Source organism: Barbus barbus, assembly GCF_936440315.1.
Source record: "Barbus barbus genome assembly, chromosome: 31".
NCBI lineage: Eukaryota > Metazoa > Chordata > Actinopteri > Cypriniformes > Cyprinidae > Barbus > Barbus barbus.
Genome location: NC_136759.1, coordinates 25,754,472 through 25,777,165, shown reverse-complemented (window position 1 = coordinate 25,777,165; position 22,694 = coordinate 25,754,472). Strand labels below are relative to the sequence as shown.

The 22,694-nt window shown below is 37.2% G+C and overlaps 1 protein-coding gene across 1 annotated transcript in view; it reads right to left on the bottom strand.

Moving 5' to 3' along the window:
* Nucleotides 1-3,532: 3,532 nt before the first annotated feature.
* The window catches only part of atp1b3b (ATPase Na+/K+ transporting subunit beta 3b), a 29,568-nt gene continuing 10,406 nt past the window's right edge, over nt 3,533-22,694 (bottom strand). The window contains exons 2-7 of the mRNA XM_079388353.1: nt 20,979-21,107; nt 14,733-14,831; nt 11,699-11,886; nt 11,308-11,358; nt 5,643-5,729; nt 3,533-4,514 (exon numbers count right to left, since the gene is read on the bottom strand). Of these exons, the coding sequence (XP_079244479.1) occupies nt 4,347-4,514; nt 5,643-5,729; nt 11,308-11,358; nt 11,699-11,886; nt 14,733-14,831; nt 20,979-21,107 (722 nt within the window). The 3' untranslated portion in view covers nt 3,533-4,346. The remainder of the gene's footprint in view (nt 4,515-5,642; nt 5,730-11,307; nt 11,359-11,698; nt 11,887-14,732; nt 14,832-20,978; nt 21,108-22,694) is intronic.

Genomic DNA, 22,694 nt, shown 5'->3' with positions numbered 1-22,694 from the left:
CGCTTTTCCTCAGAAAGATTTAATTTCATGCAGTATATTTCCTTCCTAGCTATGAAAAACATGCCCAAGGCCACTGCGGGAGAACATTAACACTCGTCCTTGATTAAATGATGCCAACGCTTCCACAAATAGTACTCATTAAGGGAGATTTTAATGCTTTAATCCAATGCCAGTTACAAGATATCACCCAGCACAAATGTGCATTTACCAGGAATAAGCTCCATTGCTTCCTGCAGTCCCACTGAACAAAGGCAGTCATTCTGCACTCCAACTATTACATAAGATGCAAGTTACTAATTAAGTGTGGAAGAATCGCATAATTACAGTGGGGAGGTCTTGCATGTTTTACAGGCATTTACAGAAATGTATGTAACTAGATCAACAGAAAAGAGGACAGCAACAATATTAGCACTGAAGTCACCGTGGGGTTTGTTCTTGAACTGTAATTGACCAGAGGCCTTAAAGCAGCGAGCTCTTTAGCTCTCAGTAAGTGATTGTGGCAGGGAGAGGGGCTGTGCGGTGGTACGACACTCATGCCAGCACACATCAAACAGACACTTTGCCCTGCAGCTCAGCTTGATACCAGAAGATAAATCCAATCTTATCCTTCTGTCTGCACATAGAAAGTGTTCGGTCCAGAAAGACTCCTCAGCGCTGTGGGTGGTTGTGAAGGGCATCCTCATAAACGGCCTTCCCTCAACCCCATAATCCAACCCCTGATTCGAGTTTGATTTTTAACACGATATATAAAGAATTTCCCCTCAGGGATCAATAATGTCTTTCTGTTTGTTTATTTTTCTATCAATGTGAACGATGTTCATTCTTATTTATTTCGCCTGTGTTTGAGAAGAATGAACAAACGAATATTGATTCGAGTTGTAGTGCCTGAAACAATATTGGCATGTCAGTGAAATTAAATCCTGTCATAGCTTAATATTTTATTAAGCAATACTTTCTTGGATGCACTTTTAGGCTGCCATTCAAACCGTATCAGATTCTTCCAGCCGAGGGAGCCGTCTCAATCTGTGAGTAGACTGTCAAGATATTTGTGTTATTTAATAACTTTAATAACTGTGCAGCAGTGATTTTAGAGGAAGTTCTCCTCAGTTTCACACAGGTGTAGTTCAATTTTGTACTTTTTTGCCATTTATTTAATGGGAAAGTGAAGAACCGATGGCAAAGGAGATGGAGAAGTAGACTGTGATGTGACCCAAGCTGGACATAATCACAGATCCACGAGCACAACATACAGTACATTCATATACAATATACTGAGGAAAGTGCATTATACAGGCCACAACACATTATACGTTTCATATCCATAGTTTTGTAATTGATTTTCATATTTCATTTGTATTATTTTATGATGGATGGATGTTAACTTTGCTCTACTGTTCTGAATATGTTATATATTTCTACATATAAATATATAGTAAGAGTTCAAAATTTGCTTCAGGAATGTTAAAATGAATCTATGTAGTTTCTCAGCCATGGTTTTATTTAGGCCAGGGCTGTATGAGATTCGACCCATAGAGTTGTATTGTATCTGATAAAAACAATAAAGCACAAACAAGACCTAAAACACCATCAACACCATAGATATTCAAACAATAATTTACAAATCATATAATCAAACAAATATAAGCAGTTAAAATACTAAATACAGTAATACATAAGAATGATAAATCATCTGTTCACTTTAAATATAAACCCAAACAAACATGACCTCAAAAGAATTCTCCACACTAGTGTGCATACTATCCACCCTATCTGCCCTAAATAGTACTGAAAATAAGATAGAACTTAGGATGGATAGTATGCACATTGGGACGCAACTATTCTATTTATTAAATAGAATAATAAAATGACCTCATAGTTCTAACATGTGGTTAAATATTTAACTGTTACATGATTCAAACTATTTTTGCTAGATAAAATAACAAACTGTTCTAATATTTATATACAAAGCATTTCTAAATGTAATTCCTTTTAGATGTGCCCGCCAAATTCAGCTCCGACCTTGCTGCCTGCTCTCTTTTCTAACTAAATCATGCTAGCAATGTGTTAAATCATTCTAGCAGCATTTTAAAACATGCTTGCAACGTACTGAACATACTAGAAACATGCTAGCAATGTACAAAGAGTGTTAGTAACATTTTATGGGCTTCAGTAATGCCTTCAACTTTAAAGGTGCCATAGAAAACTGTCTTTACCTTGGCATAGTTAAATAATAACAGTTCTGTGCATGGAAATGACATACTGTTTCATTGTAAATGTTGAATTACATCATACAGTTCTCCATCTGTGCTGAGCAGCAGTCTCCAGATCACCTTCAGTGGAAAAGCCGCTTATCAACACACTCTCCAGCCACTTGTTCTCTCAACCCCTGATTTCTGCTCTCGACCCCGAGTGTTAATGCTTGCGTTATCAAGAGCAGATGACAGGCCTGCCAGCAAATGAAGCGTCACAAGAATTCAGAAAGAAACTGGATGTTACAAGAGGTTTTCTTTGAGCATCAATACACAGCAGCAGATCAAGTCACAGTTAGGTCAGGGAAAAGAATTACGGCACTACTAATGAAACTTGTCTCTTATGGCTTGTTTTAGTCATGAAATATTTCATGCATTTTGTGTGAGAACCACTGAGCTAAATGTTGTACAGATCTTGTGGTCTGTGTCTTTAGACCACATGGCATTGGTTTTGGGCTGGTTTTCTTATGGTCTCTGACAAGATGACCGCCTCCTTTCAGCAGATCTTCAAACTGAGCCTACAGGGGCTAGATAGATAGTCTTGGTGGGGTCTTAAATCCATTTAGATATCCCCATTTCTGATTTGCTTGGAGAAAAACAATGCAGTGCGTATTATGGACACTAGAGGACGGCATTAGAGCAGCTTTCTCTTATTTCTGAACGTGACAGTGAGACTTTTACAAGGTCAAGTACAATAATGTACTGTATGATGAAAACCATTAAATAATCCATCTATTCAGATCATGTCTCTCTCTATGGGGGGTTTCTTTTGCTTTTAAGAATATATACAAAGCTAATATACCTGTTTTTCTAATTGGTAGCAGGATTATGTTCATGTTTGCCATCTTACGTTCTAAATTGTGTTGATATCAATACTATTCAAAAGTTACTAATTCAGTCATTTTTTCGAAGAAATTAATATTTTGACTATTACTTTTTACAAAAATGATGGTATAGACCAAAAGAAACAAAAACTACATATATGCTTATTTCTCAATCTTTTATATATGTTTCCACAAAAATATTGAACAGCAAAAACCGTTTTCAACGTTAAGAAATGTTTCTTGAGCAGCAAATTACAATGATTTCTGAAGGATTAAGGAGTAATGATGCTGAAAATTCAGCTTTGATCGCAGCAATAAATTACATTTCATAATATACTGAGATAGAAAAGTGTTATTTCAAGACGAGTTGAGAAATAAAGCGCTGCTGTTGAAGTTGAACAACTTTCATATGTTCTTCAGTAGATCGAAGAAAACAAACACTGCACACACTCCAACCGAATCTGTTTAAAATCACTTTTATTTCAAGATTTTTAAACTCATACAGATCGTAAGGCATCTGCACAAAGAACAGTTTCTGCAGAGGTTTAAAAAAATCCTTTCCCTCGGATGGTGGACAGGTTTCAAACCAGGCTTGATATATAGATGTTTTTTGGCGTTTCCCCCTCCCTCCTCCTCCTTATTTATTCATTTCTCAATAATCTTAAATTACATCTATTATATAATTTCATACTCTTGATTTCTTACAGCAGTCAGACGACGTGAGAGCAATGACCGAGATAAAGAGTGTTTAAAATCCATTAAATATGTACACAGAGGCTTCACATCACACACACACACACACACACACACACACGGCAGGCTAAACAGTACTATGAGGGGAGCAGACCACATCCACGATGTGTTGATACATCTATTTACAGGTCCCTAAACTTACTACACGATGACTCTAGCTTCTCTCGTATGAGGCGGTATCTTGTTTTTTACCTTTGAATTCCGTTGTTTTGTTTTATCATAAATGGGCGAATCGATGAATTAAGTCCTAAAACCTTCATTAACCTCCACACACACACATGCACTTTTCCATCCCTGGCCCGTTCGTAACGCAGGGCCAGTGAAGGTCTGTGTGCATCCAACTACACTTGAATCCAGGACGAGGTTTGAACTTCACCCTGGACGAGCATTCGTAAAGGCCCTGATCGAACTCCTGGGACGCCTCAGAGGGGACGGGGTGTGTGTGATATGGACATGATGAACGTGAGAAGGGTTTGCGTGAGAGGAAGTGACATCGTGCATCTCCGGTGAACGATCTAGGCTACTTGGACACATGGACGCGGAAGGTAACGCGGCCCAGGAACTTGTCGCGTTCGTCGCTGTTGAGCAGGTCTGAACCCTCCACCTTGCACTCGATGGCGAGCTCGGAGTTATAGTCGTCCTCCATCAGCAGCAGCTTCACGGCTACCACCGGCTGGACGTAGTTTACCTAATGGAGAGAAGAAACCAGAAAACAAAGCCAAAATGTGAGAAATATGACAAGAAACTCTGCAATAATTAAGTATGGACACAGCAATATAAAAAATGTCTTATACAGATGTGATTCTGATGATAAGCAAGTAAAAAATAAAGTTTGATACTTAAAAACAAACCCTGATTTTATCTTCTCCTTTTAAAAAAAAAAGGCACAATTAGACAATACAAATCAATTAGAAAAAATATTTTAATGACTTATTCTGTATTCAGCATTCTCCATATAAAGAATTTAAATATATTTTACACTTGAAACATTTTATATAATGGATAATATACTTTTTATACATCAAAAGTACACATTCATTTTAAAATATGAACAAAATATGTAATGCATGATATTTTTATATCATATCCATTTTCAATACATAAAATATACATGCAATATTTACATTTTAAAAATACTAATATGCAAGTATTCATGCTTAATACTTAATAACAAGCCTGGTTTTACTTTCTAGCATTAATGGCACAATTAGACCAGTACAAATCATTTATAAAAATGGTTTTAATTATTTTATATTCCATATTTTCTATGCATAGAATATAAAAATATTTTAAAATAAGCATTTTATACAAAAGATAAAATACACATTCAAATATAAATATTAAAATAAAATGTATTACATATTTAATAAATATACATATATTCAATACATAAAATATACATAGTTTAGTTTTAAATTAATACTAATATAAATATTTGTGCTTAACACTTAAAAATGAGCTCTGCTTTTATCTTCTATCATAAAAAGGCATGAATGAGACCAATACGATCATTACAAAAATAAAAATATAGATTTATTAGTATAATTATTAATATTTTCCATTCATAGAATAAATACATAATATAACTTGAAAAATATTTTATTAATATATAAACATTAATATATTTATTTGTAAAGATATACAACATATTTAAATAGAAATTACATTTTCACATAAATTATATATTTTCTATACATAAAATATACATATTTTAAAGTGAATAAACACCACACAATTTTACATGATTTATTCTGACAATATTCACTAGTATACTGTGCATCCATACAATGAACAATATTTGCTTTATTGTACTTACATGCAATGTCTTGCCATAATAGGGGAAGTAACTCTTGTCGAGTTTGCCCTCGGTGGGGAAATACTGCATCTGCAGGGGAGTTTCTCTCTGTGTCAGGAGAGAAACACGACAAAGGATGAGATCACACTGCTGCACTTTACAGACAACACGCGTCATGTGACACGTGTGCAGTTGCCAGTAGCAACAGACTGCGCTCACATCACTCACACTGATGACACAAAGAAGAATAAGCACCCTCTTCAAATGCACAGACAGCAGATCTCTGAATAAAGCAGGTTAAACACAAATCCACACTGAAAAGGGGGAAAACGGATTCGTACAAATGACATTTATTTTGCATCTTGTACTGTACATGAGCACATGAATCCATAACTCTCTGCTCGCAGTCCATCACAGTCATACCGTTTATCCGGCAGTAGCAGGAAGCAACAAGCTGTTTCCACTTCCTGTGCATTCAAGAAGTGGTTCATCTTTCATTAAGTGAACCGAATGAGATGATTTGCCATAAGCTTCTGAAATGGTTGAGTATCTAATAATAGCTCATCATAGTGATGCATGCTTGTAGACCGTGTAATCCAACGAAAAAGATAATAAAAACACTAAAAGAAGCTATACAGTCATTTTAAAGCATCAGTAGTCTGAGACCATGATTCAGGATTTAATAATCAAATTCAAAGAATGTAATTATTAAGAATCAGCACAGAAGCTCAGAAAATGTGCTGTTTCATTAGTGGCTTTCACACAAGCCGCTTTTGCTGTAAATTCAACAGTGTTCTCCATTCAGTAGTCATGCGCGAAACAGATGTGGATCAGCTTCTGCAATTTTTGGTCCTGCTGGAAATATTGGGTAATTAAGTACAAATTGTAGTCCGTTACGGATTCCAGATTACATGACGGAAATTGTAGTTCGTAACATAATCCACTACATTACACATTTTAGGTAATATAATCAGACTACTTTTTGATTACTTTGATTAGTTTTGAGCCAATCATCACATTGATTTAAACAGGATAATCTTGTTCCGTTTTGAAATAAAAATACAAAGAGAAAGAAAATATATTCTATATGGTGTTATTAACAAGTGCATTAAACATCAACGTCAAAGTTTCTTAAACTAGGGCGCTTGAAGGAACTGCATGGGGTTCATGAGTTTAAAGGGATACTCCACCCCAAAATTAAAATTGTCATTAATCATTCGATGTCGTTCCAAACCCATAAAAGTTTCGTTCGTCTTCGGAACACAATTTAAGATATTTTGGCTTGTGACTGTGCCACTGACTGCCAAGTAAAGACCACTGTCAAGGCCCAGAAAAGAGTGAAAGACATCATCAAAATAGGCCATCTGCCATCAGTGGTTCAATCTCGGATACGCCGCTTTCAATTTTTTTAATGCTTTGATTTGAACGAAAACAGCGTATTCACGCGGTGCGGCTGATACAGAACAGCGTACGTATTTTACGTCCAGCAGATACTCTCCAAAATGGCGCTAAGCTGACGCAGAGGAGACGAATGGTTTAATAAACTCATTATTTTTGTTTTAGTTGCATACAAAAAGTATTCTCGTAGCTTCATAACGTTACGGTTGAACCACTGATGGCAGATGGCCTATTTTGATGATGTCTTTCACTCTTTTCTGGGTCTTGACAGTGGTCTTTACTTGGCAGTCAGTGGCACAGTCACAAGCCTCCCGGGTTTCATCCCAAATCTCTTAAATTGTGTTCCGAAGACGAACGAAGCTTTTACGGGTTTGGAACGACATGGGGGTAAGTGATTAATGACAATTTTCATTTTGGGGTCGAGTAACCCTTTAATGAAAAGCTAATAATTAAATCGTAAAAATGTGAAATGAAAATAATTATAAAATAGCAGCAATGAAAATAAAACACTAATAAAAGATGAAATATTTTATTTGTTTACCTCCAAGTTATGCGTATATAGTACCGTGAACATGCAAACGTGTTGCTTAAAATCTCAGGAGGTTCTTCAAGTAGATATATTAGAAGTTTGGCTGACAAAAATAAGTTTGGGAATCCAATGCGTTTAAAAGACGAAACCAAACTTAAATGATGAAAAATAATAATTAGGGCGCATCAACAAATTAAGAATAATTTATTGCTATTGTGCAAATCATTTGCAATCATGTAAATCAATAAAAAAAGTATCTTATGAGCATTTTAAAATGTAATAATCTAATAAATACTTAATTTTTGGAATCGGTTTACATAATCCAGATGACATGCAATCAGTTACTCCCCAGCACTGCATGTATACATAGCTTTACTGGTTTTAACATGTATATGGTTATGATTCTCCAAGAATATTACTAATATAGGTTTTGTATAAGTAAAATTACAAATGTTCTGAAGGAGCTGACACCATCACAAGTTGTCATTTACGTAATTTAGTTGACATACATAGACATCGATGCAGACTTTGGGCCTCATTCATGAAACACAAACACGACTAATGCGTGTAAAATGTTTGTTGCATTCAATTTAACATGAATTTGTTTTAGAGACATTCATTTTACTTGTGTACAATTTCATGTGTTTTATGAATATTTTACGCAAAAATGACAATGATTTGTTAAAATGGTCTGTTTACGACTTGAATGAGGCCTATTGTATATTCGCTATACATTTAACGATTGCTGGCGAAACAATGTTAGCAAACAATGCGTTTTTAATGATGTTTTGACGATGCTGTAGAAGTGTTATCAAAATGCATAAAACGCCAAACACCGTTGCTTATGTGAACAACAGATGCTATCAGCAGTAATATCACCGGAACAGTTAATACGCAAATGTAATCGCTGCATGTGTGAAAGTCCCATTGAAACATTGCAAGGTCTCTATTAGTGGAAGTTTGTTTAGTAAGAAATGGCAAGATTGAAAGCAGGAACCATCGGCATAATTTAAGAGCAAAAGCATTAAAGTTCAGATCCTAAGGAGCAGAGGGCACTTCCTTGTGTCTGCTGTATACCTTCAAGGGTCAGATGGGTGAGAGGTCTCAGAAGTCATGAGGTACAAAAATGACAAAATGATAAGGGTGGTAAAGAAGTTCTCATGGGACAAGAGAAAAACAGGGCAGGTCTGATAGGAACGTCTCACATCTGCAGCATAGAACTATTCGAAGGAAGCAAACAAGTGAGTCCAACATTGCATAACTTGTCCCTGATATCGGTTAGATGCTTGTGGACATGTTCGTAAGAGGTTACTAAGGTCAAAAGACAATGTTTTGCAAGAAAAAAAAATTGCTGTGTCAATAAAATCAATTGGAATACCTAAAAAAACCATGAATTTGACTTGACCATAGTATACTTCTGTGTGGAAGATTCCCAGTAGCAATGGGCCCTGTTTGCACCTGATATGGGGATCCAAACTCAAGTGCTAAATAAGCATTTGTAGAGTAAACATCACTGTGGCCACGACAACCCTGAAGGTTATGATTACGTTACTGAATTGCTACAGTAAGTTTTGATTAAATCACACGATTTTGCCTCGTCATGGTATCAAATCTTGAGACATTTCAAGTCTCTTCTTGTACAAGTAGGCTGTTCTTGAGCAGAATAAGTTGTAAATTGGACCAGATCCTATGCTGATAGTCCAAAGCAGGGGTGTCTAATTCTGCTCTGCACTTGTAAAAATAAAGTTCTTTATTGGCATCAATGGCTTCATGAAGAACCTTTAACAACATGTAGTTATAGAAACTCACTTATAGGAACTAGCCACCAAGTTGGTCCTCTGAGAACTAAATTTTCCCCTAGGACCATTTCCCTGGATGCATTCACACCACCAGTAGGAACTAGGGCTGGGTATTGACACAAATTTCATAATTCGATTCAATATTGATCATTTTGTACACATCAGGTACAGTACATGGGAAATTTTTTCAAGGAAAAAAACTAATGCTGTAAAACATACATGAGAGTCGGTACTACATTATTATATTAAAAGGTATAACTGATAATAACTGATTTGTATAAAAACACGAATTACACGAAGTTTTTAAAATATTGAAGTTATAATACTAACTGTAACGCTAAATTACAAACTTATATTTCTACTCCAATTCGGGTTTTTTTATATAAACATTTAAATGGTTGTCAAAAACTTGGATTTATTCAAAATTCATAAATATTGAAGCATAGTACAAAAAAAATATATATATAATGAATATTATACGGTGCATACATTTAGGGAAATGCTCCTCTCTAGAGTTCACTTTTCTAGCTGACTAATGAGATTTCGGTCGCAGAATATGTTTTTTTTCTGAGGTAAATGTGATGTTACATGACATACTGTATTGTTTACAAGACATATATTGATGTGAGTGGTTGAAACAATAATAGAGCAATTACATGAGACAGGATAGCTTCAATACTTTCAAACATTCAATCATGTTTATTTCATGCTGTAACTGGTATTGATGTGGAGGACATGATCAGTTCTAGGGCTGTGCAATTATTCACATGTGATGTCATTCGCATCTCGTCAGTAAAGCCGGTTCTGTGATTAGTAGTAAATCTTCACCTGCTTTCAGATGGAGCGGCATTTAATACACAGAGCTGTAGTTCACTGACAAGCTACGCAATATCACGTTCAATATCGCAGAGACAGGATAACGAGCTTTCGTTTTGACGATTTTAGTTTTCTTTGTGCACATAAAGCTTCCTAAAATTACAGTTGAACCACTGATGTCACATGGACTATTTTATCGATGTCCTTACGTTTTTGGGTCTTGAACGCGGCAGTGGCGTTGCTGTCTATGCAGGGTCAGAAAGCTCTCGGATTTCATCAAAAATATCTTAATATGTGTTCCGAAGATGAATGAAAGTCTTTCTGGTTTGGAACAACATGAGGGTGAGTAATTAATGACAGAATTTTCATTTTTTGGTGAACTATCCCTTTAAGAGTACAGAGGGCCATCTTCCAGCAAGTTGAGCTCTAGCCCTAATAAAACGCACCTGAACCTGCTAATCAGGGTCTTCAAGATAACTAGAAACGTCCACGCAGGTGTGTTGGAGCAAAACTCCGCTGGAAAGCAGCCCTCCAGTAGCAGGATTGGACACCCCTGGTCAGCATTAAAAGAAAACATTTGACTAGACTGGAAATTTCTTCACTATTCATGATAATGAACATGCAGTAATGCACATCCGTAGTTTAGAGCGTTCCACAATTTGCATGTGAATGCCAGAGGTAAACGGAAATCTTGTGACTGAATCAACCGAAACATTAATATCAGGAGTAAACAGGGCCTTAGGGGTTCCCATGGTGTGTAAGGACCCACAGCTACATTTACTTTACCTAGACGCTATGCATTACGTTCTCGATGACTGGGGATCTGAAGGTATACATCATTTCTAGAATGAGGACGGTTAAAAGCACCAGAGACAAAGCAGTACAGGAGAGAGGCAGCAAAGAGATGGAAAAGGCCCGGGGCAAGGACCCTGGGGAAACAATGGGGGGCTGGGGCCCGAAATCTTACCCACCATTAATACTGCTGGCCCTATAGGCAGCGTGGAGAGAGACCAGATACAAACAGATGTGTGAAAACGCAAGATGGAAACACTCACACACATTAACTCAGACTGGCTCCATCAAGTCACACTCATCCTGATATCGAACACTCTGAAGCTAGTAACACAGTGTGATTTGGGATTACCTTGGCTATGCAGCTGATATGCGGGTCTCCTCTTGGCCTAAGCCCAATCACCTGCAAAGGAGTATAAACAATGAACAAACATCCTTCTAAATCTAAAAACAGGTTTGATCACATGCTTACATTTCTAGAATACAACTGGAACACATTCATGCTGGACTAGAAGTTTTGCGTCCTTGCATGAGCACCAGGTCTCAATTCGTCTGGAGAACATATGCTAACACGGGGGTTCTCAACTCCAAGGTCATCAGGATTGCTAGAAAGTTACAGACAGTTGAGGTTGATCAAGGTTGGAGCTAAACTCTGCAGGAAAGTGGATCTCGAGGGCCAGAGTTGAGAACCTCTGTGCTAACAGCTAGCTTTGACCTGGGAGAGCGTAAAAACAGTGACTCACTCGATTCATCTTGACTAGGATGCATGGCTGACCCTCGGAATAACCGAAATTGTTATCAGCCAGTCCAGAGCACTGTCGTAGCACACTTCTCTTGAACTGGCAAACCTTCTTCTCCTCAACATCGTCTTGCTCAAAGTACATATCACTGGGACAGGCCTCGTTCGCCTCCTGCAGAGAGTCATTGTACGCTGAAGAAACAGATGAGAGAGAGTAGATAGTAAAATAAAGGTGCCAAGCTGGAAATCTTCAGCAGAAATTTGTGACAATTGTGTGGTTGGGAGATGTCTTTCTTGTCTACAAGTCTGACCATTTTGGAAGTCTTTGAAAGCTCCCAATATATGACTTGAGAAGCACAACATTCCTGTTTTGGAGCATTTCATTTTGTTGTCGAGGCAGGACACATCAAAAGTTTGTACTGGTCTTTAAATAACTAATAGGTTTAGTTTAAAATCTGCATTGAAGTTAGATTTGGGACATTGTATCTTGAGGGAGGACAACAAAGAACTGTCAACAAAGTAGCAGATTGCAGAGGAATTTTTGACTTGTGTTTATCACTAGCTGCATACTTGGGTGCTGAGATGTTGTGGGATTTACGCAAAAGTATGCAAGTGGGAATTTTGACTTTAAGAGGTGTTCTTGTCTTCCAAGAAGATAGTAGGCTTGCTACATCAGATAACCACTAAACCACAATTTCCTATGGCTTATCAGTGGTTGGTGGAATTAGGGAAATAGGGAATTAGAGAAAGTGTTTTATCGGACAGGAATGTGTACAAGCCTCTGAGCAGGACATAAGGTCATATATATTTTTGCTCTATTTGCCCAGAAAAGAAAGACTTTAACTATGTTGGTTTTAGCAGATCCACGTGATCTCAAAACTAACAGACATGGACTAAAAACCACAAGACTCTAATTTTGATTGCATGGGTGCTTAAATGAGTCACTTGTGACTGCCGTAGCTGATCCATTCAAGAAAGACTTCACTTTCTGAGCTTTCAGGTGGGGTGGTGATAGCATGCAGCTGATAACCATTTGTGCAGTTAACAGGCAAACTCAAGTACATTTAACCATCAACAGTGGGAGATAACACCCAACCAGAGGCTACATAAACAGGACATTGACAAGTTTTTGTACTGAGAGGTTAAAATAATGTTTTTGACTATGCTGCTACCTAATGTATAATTTTCATAATATAGGTGATTTTAAGTTAAGTCTTGATTTGTTTCACAATCACTGACTGCAGCACCTCGTCCTCCTCCTAAATTCTAAAGTGTAGCTTTTGCTTGCCCCAAATATGACCTTTATGAACAACAGTGCTACAAAAACAGGTTGGTAAAAATGTGTCTTTATTTGATCTAAAATATGGCCATATTAAGAATATCCTCCAAATAGAATTTGTTGCAAACATTTTTATCCACCCACACAAAGATAATTACGGTGCCCAGGAGGGGCCTGTTCACTTAGTTTTGTCGTGGCCACGACATATTAACTCGTGGGAACGCCATTATTATTATATTCGTTTTTTCCCTTCATTTCGATCTCTTTACATAATGTATAAGCTCGACAAAGCTTTGATTATGCTGACTGGAATTTATAGCCTATTGGAAATGCAGTTTGAAGATTGCATTTAACATTTCTTTTTTTTCTGCGAATTAATAATTATTAATATTATAGCCTACTGCCTAGTGTTTCGTTGAGGAATGAATCATTCACGTAGTTTCATTTGTAAATTTAAACAACACGCTCATTTATCATCTGGCATAAATAGCCTCCAATCATAAAGTGTTGGCATAATTGTCAGGCGTTTACAGTATTTGCAAAATATTAGTAAATAGCATAATTATACAGAATGTTAATTAGGTACAGCGATACACGAATTGAAAGTAGAAATAAAATATTACATTTATATGAAATATTAAAATATAGCCCTAGAAGTTAATATAACCTAATAATAATAATAATATACAAATATTAAATAAAAGGTTTAATGTTAATAAAAATAGCACCTGAACAAGCTACTCGAACGTCTTCAAGATTACTAGAAAGTTACAGGCAGGTGAGTTTGATCAAAGTCAAAGCTAAACTTTGCAGAACTGCGCAGCCCAGGGGTGTATTCCAGAAAGCATGGTTAACTTAATCAGCTAAACCATGAACTTTTGGTTGATTAAACCAAAACCTGCTTACTCAAGGTATGTGGTTCCAAAAACGTGTCTGGGAGTAAGTTCATTCAACTCAGAGTATGTTCCCGGTTAAGACTCAAGACACTCTCAACGAGGCGAGGATTCGACGAGTCACCATGGAAACAGACGCTAAGAAAAAGCGCACCATGCGGTTTCTTTCTTGTTTTGTTCAATGGTCATTTACACACATATATATATATATATATATATATATATATATATATATATATATATATATATATATATATATATATATATATATATATATACACACACACACACACATCCACGTTTATAGTACGCTATATTACACAACTATATTGTAATAACATATAATGTTGTGCGCTATCTGTCACTCCCACTGAAGGCTCGTCAGTAGATCACACATGCGCTGATGGCTCTGAAGTGAACTAACCCTGGAAGATAACCTGCATGATATCTTCAGAGGGCAAGTTACTATGGTTACCTACATATACCATGAAAATTACCTCTGAGTTCGGAACCGAAAGCTGAGGTTATCCGCTCGCTTATCCTCAAACATACCAAGGTGTGTCACATAACCTGCTTTCTGGAATACCTCCCTGGTCTAGGTCATAGGGGGCTGGTATTAAGGGATCTAGGTTTGATTGGGTTTTGGGGAGGCCTGACATTGGTCTCAGTCTTGGAAGGCCTGGCACGGTTCTGGGTTTTAGGCAGTCTTGCATTGGTCTTGCAGGTTCTTGACTCCAGCTCTGGTTCTGAATGGGGGGTTAAAGTATCCTCTGATTTATCGGATTAGGTTCAGGTGGTGCTGTGTTCATGATCACTTTATACTGTGACAAGGCAAAGATGTAGAGAGGTAAAGTGATGAGACTCACGCTGCAGGAACGACTCCAGGTGCTGCACGTACTTGTTGTATTGCTGGGGAATCGATCGGTTAAATTTAATTTCCAAGGACCTCGGCCTGATCATCAGCCCTGTGGACAAAATATGCCATGCAGATGAACAAGATACCAATTAATTGAGATTATAGCACATTCATGTTATCAAGCCACCGATTTAATGTGTGCATTGTGTCATTTTTAGAATGTTTTCTTATTTACAATACTTCAAAATTATCCATGCAAGATTCCTTCAAAACTGAATCCCTATTCTTTTCACCTTCATGAATTTTCCAGTCTTTCATTCTGGCCATACAAGGATTTGCAAAACTTACCTTTCTTACTGCTAATTTCTAGCTTTTTTTTTTTTTTAAGAGGTAAGCATAGCTACAAAAATTTATATTTAAAAAAGGTATTTGGAAATCTTTCCGTATCAATAAACTTACATTTCCAGATTTTCCATGTGGGAATTTCAGACATTTATCAGGTCACACTTTATGTTAAGGTCTCACTATTAGCTAACTATTAACTACATCTTAAATAAACTCCTAATTTGCATCTTAGTAATAGCAAGGTAGTTGTCAAGTTTAGGTATGGGGTAGGATTAAGGGATCTAAAATATGGTCATGCAGAATAAGGCATTAATATGTGCTTTAGAAGTACTAATATACAGCCAATACGCAAGCTAGTTAATAGTGAGAATTGGTCCTTAAAGTGTTACAATTTATCAGTGTAGAATTAAATGTTTTCAAAATGATGCACTATTTCAAAGGCACCTAACACTTGTACAACCCGAATAGGGCTGCACGATTCTTGCTAAAATGTGAAATCACGATTTTTCTCCATGGGAATTGAGATCACGATTCTCATTTTTTCAACCAAAATGTATTGCACTCAAGTACAAAAAACACCCCCAAAAAAACCCCACAGGACATTCAGTATAATAAAGTGCTGGAGTAACAAAAAACTGTCTCTTTTCTTTATTTTAGACCCCTTAAAGTGAATAATTTTAAAGCTTTAAGTTGTTGAACATAAGAGAACATTAACAATAATAAATAATATTCACATTCACACGGGGCGTCGGCGTCAACGCCTCTCGTTTACTTTGAATGGAGTGACGTCAAGCGTTGCCGAACTGAATTGTGGGTCCCTCACGTCGCTTCACTGGCGTTGCACGCGGCAGAAGTTGAAAACTTTTCAAACGCCAACGCCAATCAGATCGCCTTATGCAAATACCCTAGCGCAGATGCTAACCAATCCCGTTCATGCAGCACCAGAAAAGTATGTGATTGGCTGTTATCACGATGACGGCGCGTCAGCACCAGAGCCGTTGAGAAACAGAGTTGCGACACTCCCATAGGCTTCCATAGGAACTTAGGAATGCGGAAGTAAAGCGTGTCATGGAGCAGCCAATTGTTCCAAACAACAGATAGTTTCAGCATTGAAGCCCATTCATTTCAGTGCTTCTCAAGCACAGTCGCCAGAAATTTGAGGAAATTACAGCATTTTTTGCCATTTTAACGCATTAGTTTCTCTCTCGGAAATCTGACCAGTAGTTGTATTTTATGAAACGCGTTATAGTTAATGTTTATTTTAATACATACATTTTCACTGGTAAGTTGATGAAATAACTGCTTTTTAAAATATTTTAACGCCTTAGCTGACCTATTCTTGAATAGTAATTAATAGTGGTATTTTCACGTCGTCAGGTTTAATAATGTTTATCGTTAGATAATAGCTAGTGAGACTATTCGATTTTTATTATATTATTATAGATACACTAGCTACAATAACTAAACTAGTTATCATAACTGTATTAAAATGTGAATAATAGATTACCATAGATGAAGAAATATATATTAATACAATAACACATTTTACATACTAATTAGACTTCTTATACTCTTTAAATAAGCATAATTTATTTTATCATTAGTCTGCACATCCACAGGAATAAGTGTAACACAAAAACACAAAGTCATGCCTCAAGTCTCCAATCTTTATTAAGCAGTTTACACTATTTATACTTTGCATACAAAGAAATGTAACCGCCTTATCCTGTGTGTTGCATTGTACTATGTTTTTACTCCATAGTTAAACAAGAAAAACCCATTAATATTATTTCCATTAAACTCCACAGACAAACGTTGTTACTTTGTTGTTGTCTGACCCGATTAATCCCATTCAAACCTATGGACAGCGCGGAGCTGTTTGGAACTATTGGGAGCTCCATGAAGCACGTGACCGCGCGGCGGCGAGATCAAAGCGTGTCTCAACTCTGTTTCTCAGCGGTTCTGATCAGCACCAAGCTTCAGACACGCCCTCCGTCAAGCCTTGATGCTGACGCCCCGTTGAAGCAGCGCTGCGCAGAATGATCACCGTATGACATCAAAGTACCGCAAGAGCGATTTGAATGCATAGGATCCGACTGCTCTCTTATCGCTCTCGTGGTACTTTGATGTCATCCGGTGATCATTTTGCGAACGCGCCTATTGACTCCGTTTAGGTCTGCCGCCTTGTTACACGTCATGTGAGTGACAGCAGAATGTGGCCAATGAGGGAGAGGAGAAAAGTGATCGAGATTTATGATTGATTGGTGAATTAATAGTGTTTTGTTATTATGTGAGTGTGACCAATAACGCGTGAATGCAGCATGATCTGAATGAAGGGAAATACACGGAAGTGAATCGCCATGAGATCGCATTTATGTATGAATCGAGATCGTGATTTTTTTTCGATTAATCGTGCAGCCCTAAACCCGAATTCCGGAAATGTTGGGACGTTTTTTAAATTTGAATAAAATGAAAACCAAAAGACCTTCAAATCACACAAGCATATATTTGATTCACTATAGAACATGGATAACAAATGTTTAAACAGACATTTTTACAAATTTTATGCACAAAATAATCTCATTTCAAATCTAATGCCTGCAGGCAGGCCAATTCAGCACCCGGACTCTTCTGCTACAAAGCCATGCTATTGTAATAGCTGCAGTACATTTACATTTATGCATTTAGCAGACGCTTTTATCCAAAGCGACTTACATTGCATTCAAGTTACAGTTTTTACATTTTATCAGCTCTTGCTTTCCTTGGGAATCGAACCCATGACCTTGGCGTTGCTAGCGCCATGCTCTACTATTTGAGCTACAGGAAAGCCTATGCAGTATGTGGTTTTGCATTGTCCTGCTGAAATACACAAGGCCTACCCTGAAATGGATGTTGTGTGGAGGGGAGCATGTGTTGCTCTAAAACCTTTATATACCTTTCAGCATTCATAGTGCCTTCCAAAACATGCAAGCTGCCCATACTATATGCACTTATGCACCCCATACCATCAGAGATGCTGGCGTTTGAACTGAACGCTGATGACACGCTGGAAGGTCTCCCTTCTCTTTAGTCCGGAGGACACGGCGTCCGTGACTTCCAACAAGAATGTAAATTTTGGACTCATCTGACCATAGAACACTTTTCCACTTTGAAACAGTCCATTTTAAATGAGCCTTGGCCCACAGGACACGAGGGCGCTTTAGGACCATGTTCACATGGCGCTTCCTTTTTGCAGATGGCACAGCAGATTGTGATTACCAACAGTGGTTTCTGGAAGTATTCCTGGGCCCATTTAGTAATGTCAATGACAGAATCGTGCCGATGAGCGATGCAGTGTCGTCTGAGGGCCCAAAGACCACGGGCATCCAACAAAGGTCTTCGGCCTTGTCCTTTATGCACCGAGATTTCTCCAGTTTCTCTGAATCCTTTGATGATGTTATGCTAGACGTTCTCCCTGCTGAATCTTTTCTAAATGTCTTGCTTTTTCAGCCCTTTGTTGCCCCGTGCCAACTTATTTGTGACCTGTAGCAGGCATCAAATTTTAAATGAGCTCATTTAGTGGATAAGCATAACAATTATCAGTTTAAACATTTGTTATGTGCTCTATGTTCTATTGTGCATAAAATATTGGCTCGTGTGATTTGAAAGTCTTTTAGTTTTCATTTTATTCAAATTTAAGAAACGTTCCAACATTTCCAGAATTTGGGTTGTACTAATGTTCACTGTGTGCGTTTTATTATTGTATCAGAACACTTTTGGTCATAATCATTGATGCGTGCTCATTAACGCCTCAAAATCATGCTTGGAACGGTCAATGCACAGATAATTGGACACACTAAACCGCAACTAATGTCCAACTGCGTCTGTACTGAGAACATTCTGTTACTAAAAGATGTCGAGGAGGAGGAGGGGGGCTGAGGGAGGAAAGAAAAAAAAGATCAGTGGGAGGAATAAATTGACACTTGGGGAAGGATGAATGATAGCGAGAGAGAGAGAGACCTGTGAGCTGCGCCTCACTTCGCCGGGTTTAACGGTGCTCATAATCAAGCAAGAGGATGGAATTGGAGCGCTCTCATCGCAAACCACTGTACACAAGTGTGTGGGCTGCAGTCTGTGCCGCTGTGTGTGTGTGTGTGTGTGTGTGTGAGAGAGAGAGAGAGAGAGAGATAGTGAGAGTGTGGGGGAGGCTAATGGATGATGTGTAACACTGCTGAGATTGCTGTTGTGTTTTCTGATTGCAATGGAGGTAATGGTAAAAATAGCGCAGAATAAATCATATCAGCTAAACGTCACCTCTACTGCACCTCTACTGTCCTGTTACTCTCAATTGTATTTACACAAATAAAAATGTATTTACACTTTTGAACCATTACCTACTGTACATGAGCAGATCAATAAATCCTTAAGGCAGGTATTGATCTGATTCTTGCTGTGCACCATGTGGTCACTGGCATATTTTACATAATTTAAATATAATTTCAAATATTTTCATTTGAAATGGTTTAAAAATCATGCTTGAGTTGAAGACAGTGCCATTTAGAAACACACAATAATCCATTTAGAAGCATTTCGAGTATGATCGCATCATATAGCCTTCTTGTATAAATAGGCTACACTATAAATAACATATACATATCTCTGCGTGTGTGTGTATAAATGTCTTTGTGTATTTATAACAGTAAATCTTAGTACAGTAAACCACCTACAATATTCCCATAATGTTTCTGCGTCTGCCTTCACTAAAAAGCATCCATGTACAAGTAGAAAAAAAACCCATAAAGGCAAAGAAAACAAAAGTAGTGTTGAATTCCTCATCAGTCAGTGAGGCTTTTTTTAACAAGCAGTGGTTTCACAGAGATATGCATTGCAAAATGAGCAAATATGGCGTGATTGAGTGTTTCACATGTGAGACTTGCTGTGACAATAGACAGTTTTGCTTTAACAGAATAAAGCGCAGGTGTATGTACAAGTAGATACAACTTGTGCATGGTCACCTACTGTTTTATCCAGAACAGATTTAAAGGCCCTCTACATTCCCCAATAAACCTACATGTACAAATAACCTGTTATGAAACTTAAAGCAGGTCATACTCGAAGAAACTGCACAGCATTATCAAATAATAATAATAATAAAAAAAGGTGCACAGTCATTTTTCCCCACTGTGTATAGCAATGTTCATAATAGGACACTATTCTGCCACAGGTTAATAAAAAAAAGGGGGAAATTGTGACTTAAATCTAATAATTATGGAGTTTTTATTTCATAATTTTTTTAATTTTCCTTTTTTCCTCTCAAAATTGAGTTTATATCTCGCAATTCTGACTTTTTCCCCCTCACAAGACCGAGTTTACATCTCTTCCACATAATAAAAAAATAAAAGGTAACTTTCTTTTTTTTTCACAGTTGCCAGTTTATCTCTCACAATTTTATTTAACTGCGACTTTATACTTTTCTCACAGTTGCCAGTTTGCATCTTGCAGTTCTGTTTAGATCTCACAATTCAAAGTTTATATATAGAGCTCACAATTCTGTTTATATCTAGAAATTCTGTTAATTAATATGGCAATGCTTTGATTGTGGGCAAAAACATAATTGTGAGATATACAATTGTAACTGTAGTCAGAATTGAGATTTGTCAGAAACAAGCTTCCATAGCGTACTATCATACTGCTTCTACTTCTCCAATATACAATATATATGCAGTATGTGGGTTTTCTGTGTATATGAAACATCTAGATGACGCGACTCAATTCTGTGGAGTGCGAAAAAACACAAAATTTAAAAAGATATCTATGCAACTGGCTTAAAATGAGATTTTCCATTTCATTTTATTTGTTTAGTGCTTTTCATAGAACATATTGTTCCAAAGGGGTTTAACAAAATACTGTGTTAATGCTGTGGGCTTGTCACCTGGATTGGCCACTCGGTCCCTGTATTTGGGAGTGTGCTCATCCAACGTCTGCAGCATCACCCACATGGTGAGACTGAACATTCCCGCCAGGAAGCCATAGAAGACCAGATAAAAGAGGAATATAAGGGCTGCAGAGGGAAGAGACAGACACATTAAATGTGGACATATGGCAGAGAGGTCACATGTACCTTCTGCTTCCATGACATTAAATATAAAAAGCAATGGTTAGTACACAGAGTCCACATTAAAGAGCGCGTCATCTGGAAAGCATAACGTTTTATTTATGAACACTTGATAAACATCGTAAAAGGGTGGGTCGGAATCATAAACCGTGCAAAACCTCAGCAGGAAAGAGTCAGCGTGTGGATTCAGAGGTTCGTCGTTGCATGGCTCGGGGGTCTGAAACTAGTAGTGCAACAGTGAGGATTAAACTAGTTCCGGCGGTTTGCTCTTCCACACAAGGACGTGTCACAACAGAAGGGAGGATGGGAACGAGGTGGAATTGTAAAAGGAGGAATGTAACAGCTGAATGCTCTGGAGAAAAGCCAAACATATCTGCTCATTCCCAGCAGGTGCAAAAGGAAAACAAAATCAAGGATGGTTAGCAATCTGGGAGAAAGAACGGTCGGCTCGCATTTCACCTTATAATCACAGGGAATTAAGAAAATGCATATTTTGGATGATTATTCTCATGGATCCTGCCATTTCTTCATAAACAATAGATGTTGGTTCAACCAGGGTGAGACTGTTTGCTAAATATGGATATTATAAATTATGAACAATTTTTAGATTTGCATTTTAAAAAGCTCACCAAAACAATTCAATATTTCACTGCATCTGAATACGTGTGAATTGTTACACACCTACTAACTACTGTAATTTGAAAAGGTCTGTATAATTATTTTAATGAGATCATGATGTGCAGAAACATGCAGAAGCAGTAACATATAAAAGCAGTACTACACAAAAATTATTTTATTTCGCACTGAAAACGAGAGCGATTTCGTGAAAGTCGCCTAGATATTGAAGCAGATTTGGCTTGAATTATTGAAAAAGTGATATTTTTGGCCAGTACTCCATTTGTGACAAATTAAGCACAACAATTGAATAACTCATTCCTCCCACTGACACGGACACATCCAGAGAAAAACATAGTAATGACTACAGACCGCAGAACTGAGACGTCAAGGCCCAATCACACAAGAAATCACTGTTTACCCATGTTAACTGTGAAGAAAAAGAACTCATTCACTGTGGATATAGCTAATGCTACAGTTCATTATGTGGGGAAATAAAAAGAAAGTAGTATCCACTGTGTATGATGTTATACTGTATATAAAAGCAGAATCTCATGACTCATTTTATTGATTCTTATAGAAAAGCTGCATAAACCTGCTATATTGGCTGCTGAAAGAATGATCAAATGAGCCACACTCTATAATAAAAAGAGCATGAAAGAGACAGAGGATCTGCAGAACTTTATGAATGATGGATGTTTGAATTGTATGGAGTTTTTGCTAAATTCTGTGGCTTTAGATCCCATGTGGACATGCATAGACATTTCAAATTACAAAGAAAGAGCTAAAAATGGAAGACAAAGATAAGTCCCTTAAAGAAACATATTTAAAAAATAAATTTAAAAACTACAAACTAGAGTTATTTTAGTATAACTGAGAAAGCATTAGTTAGTTTTTATACTAAAATAAAAAATAACT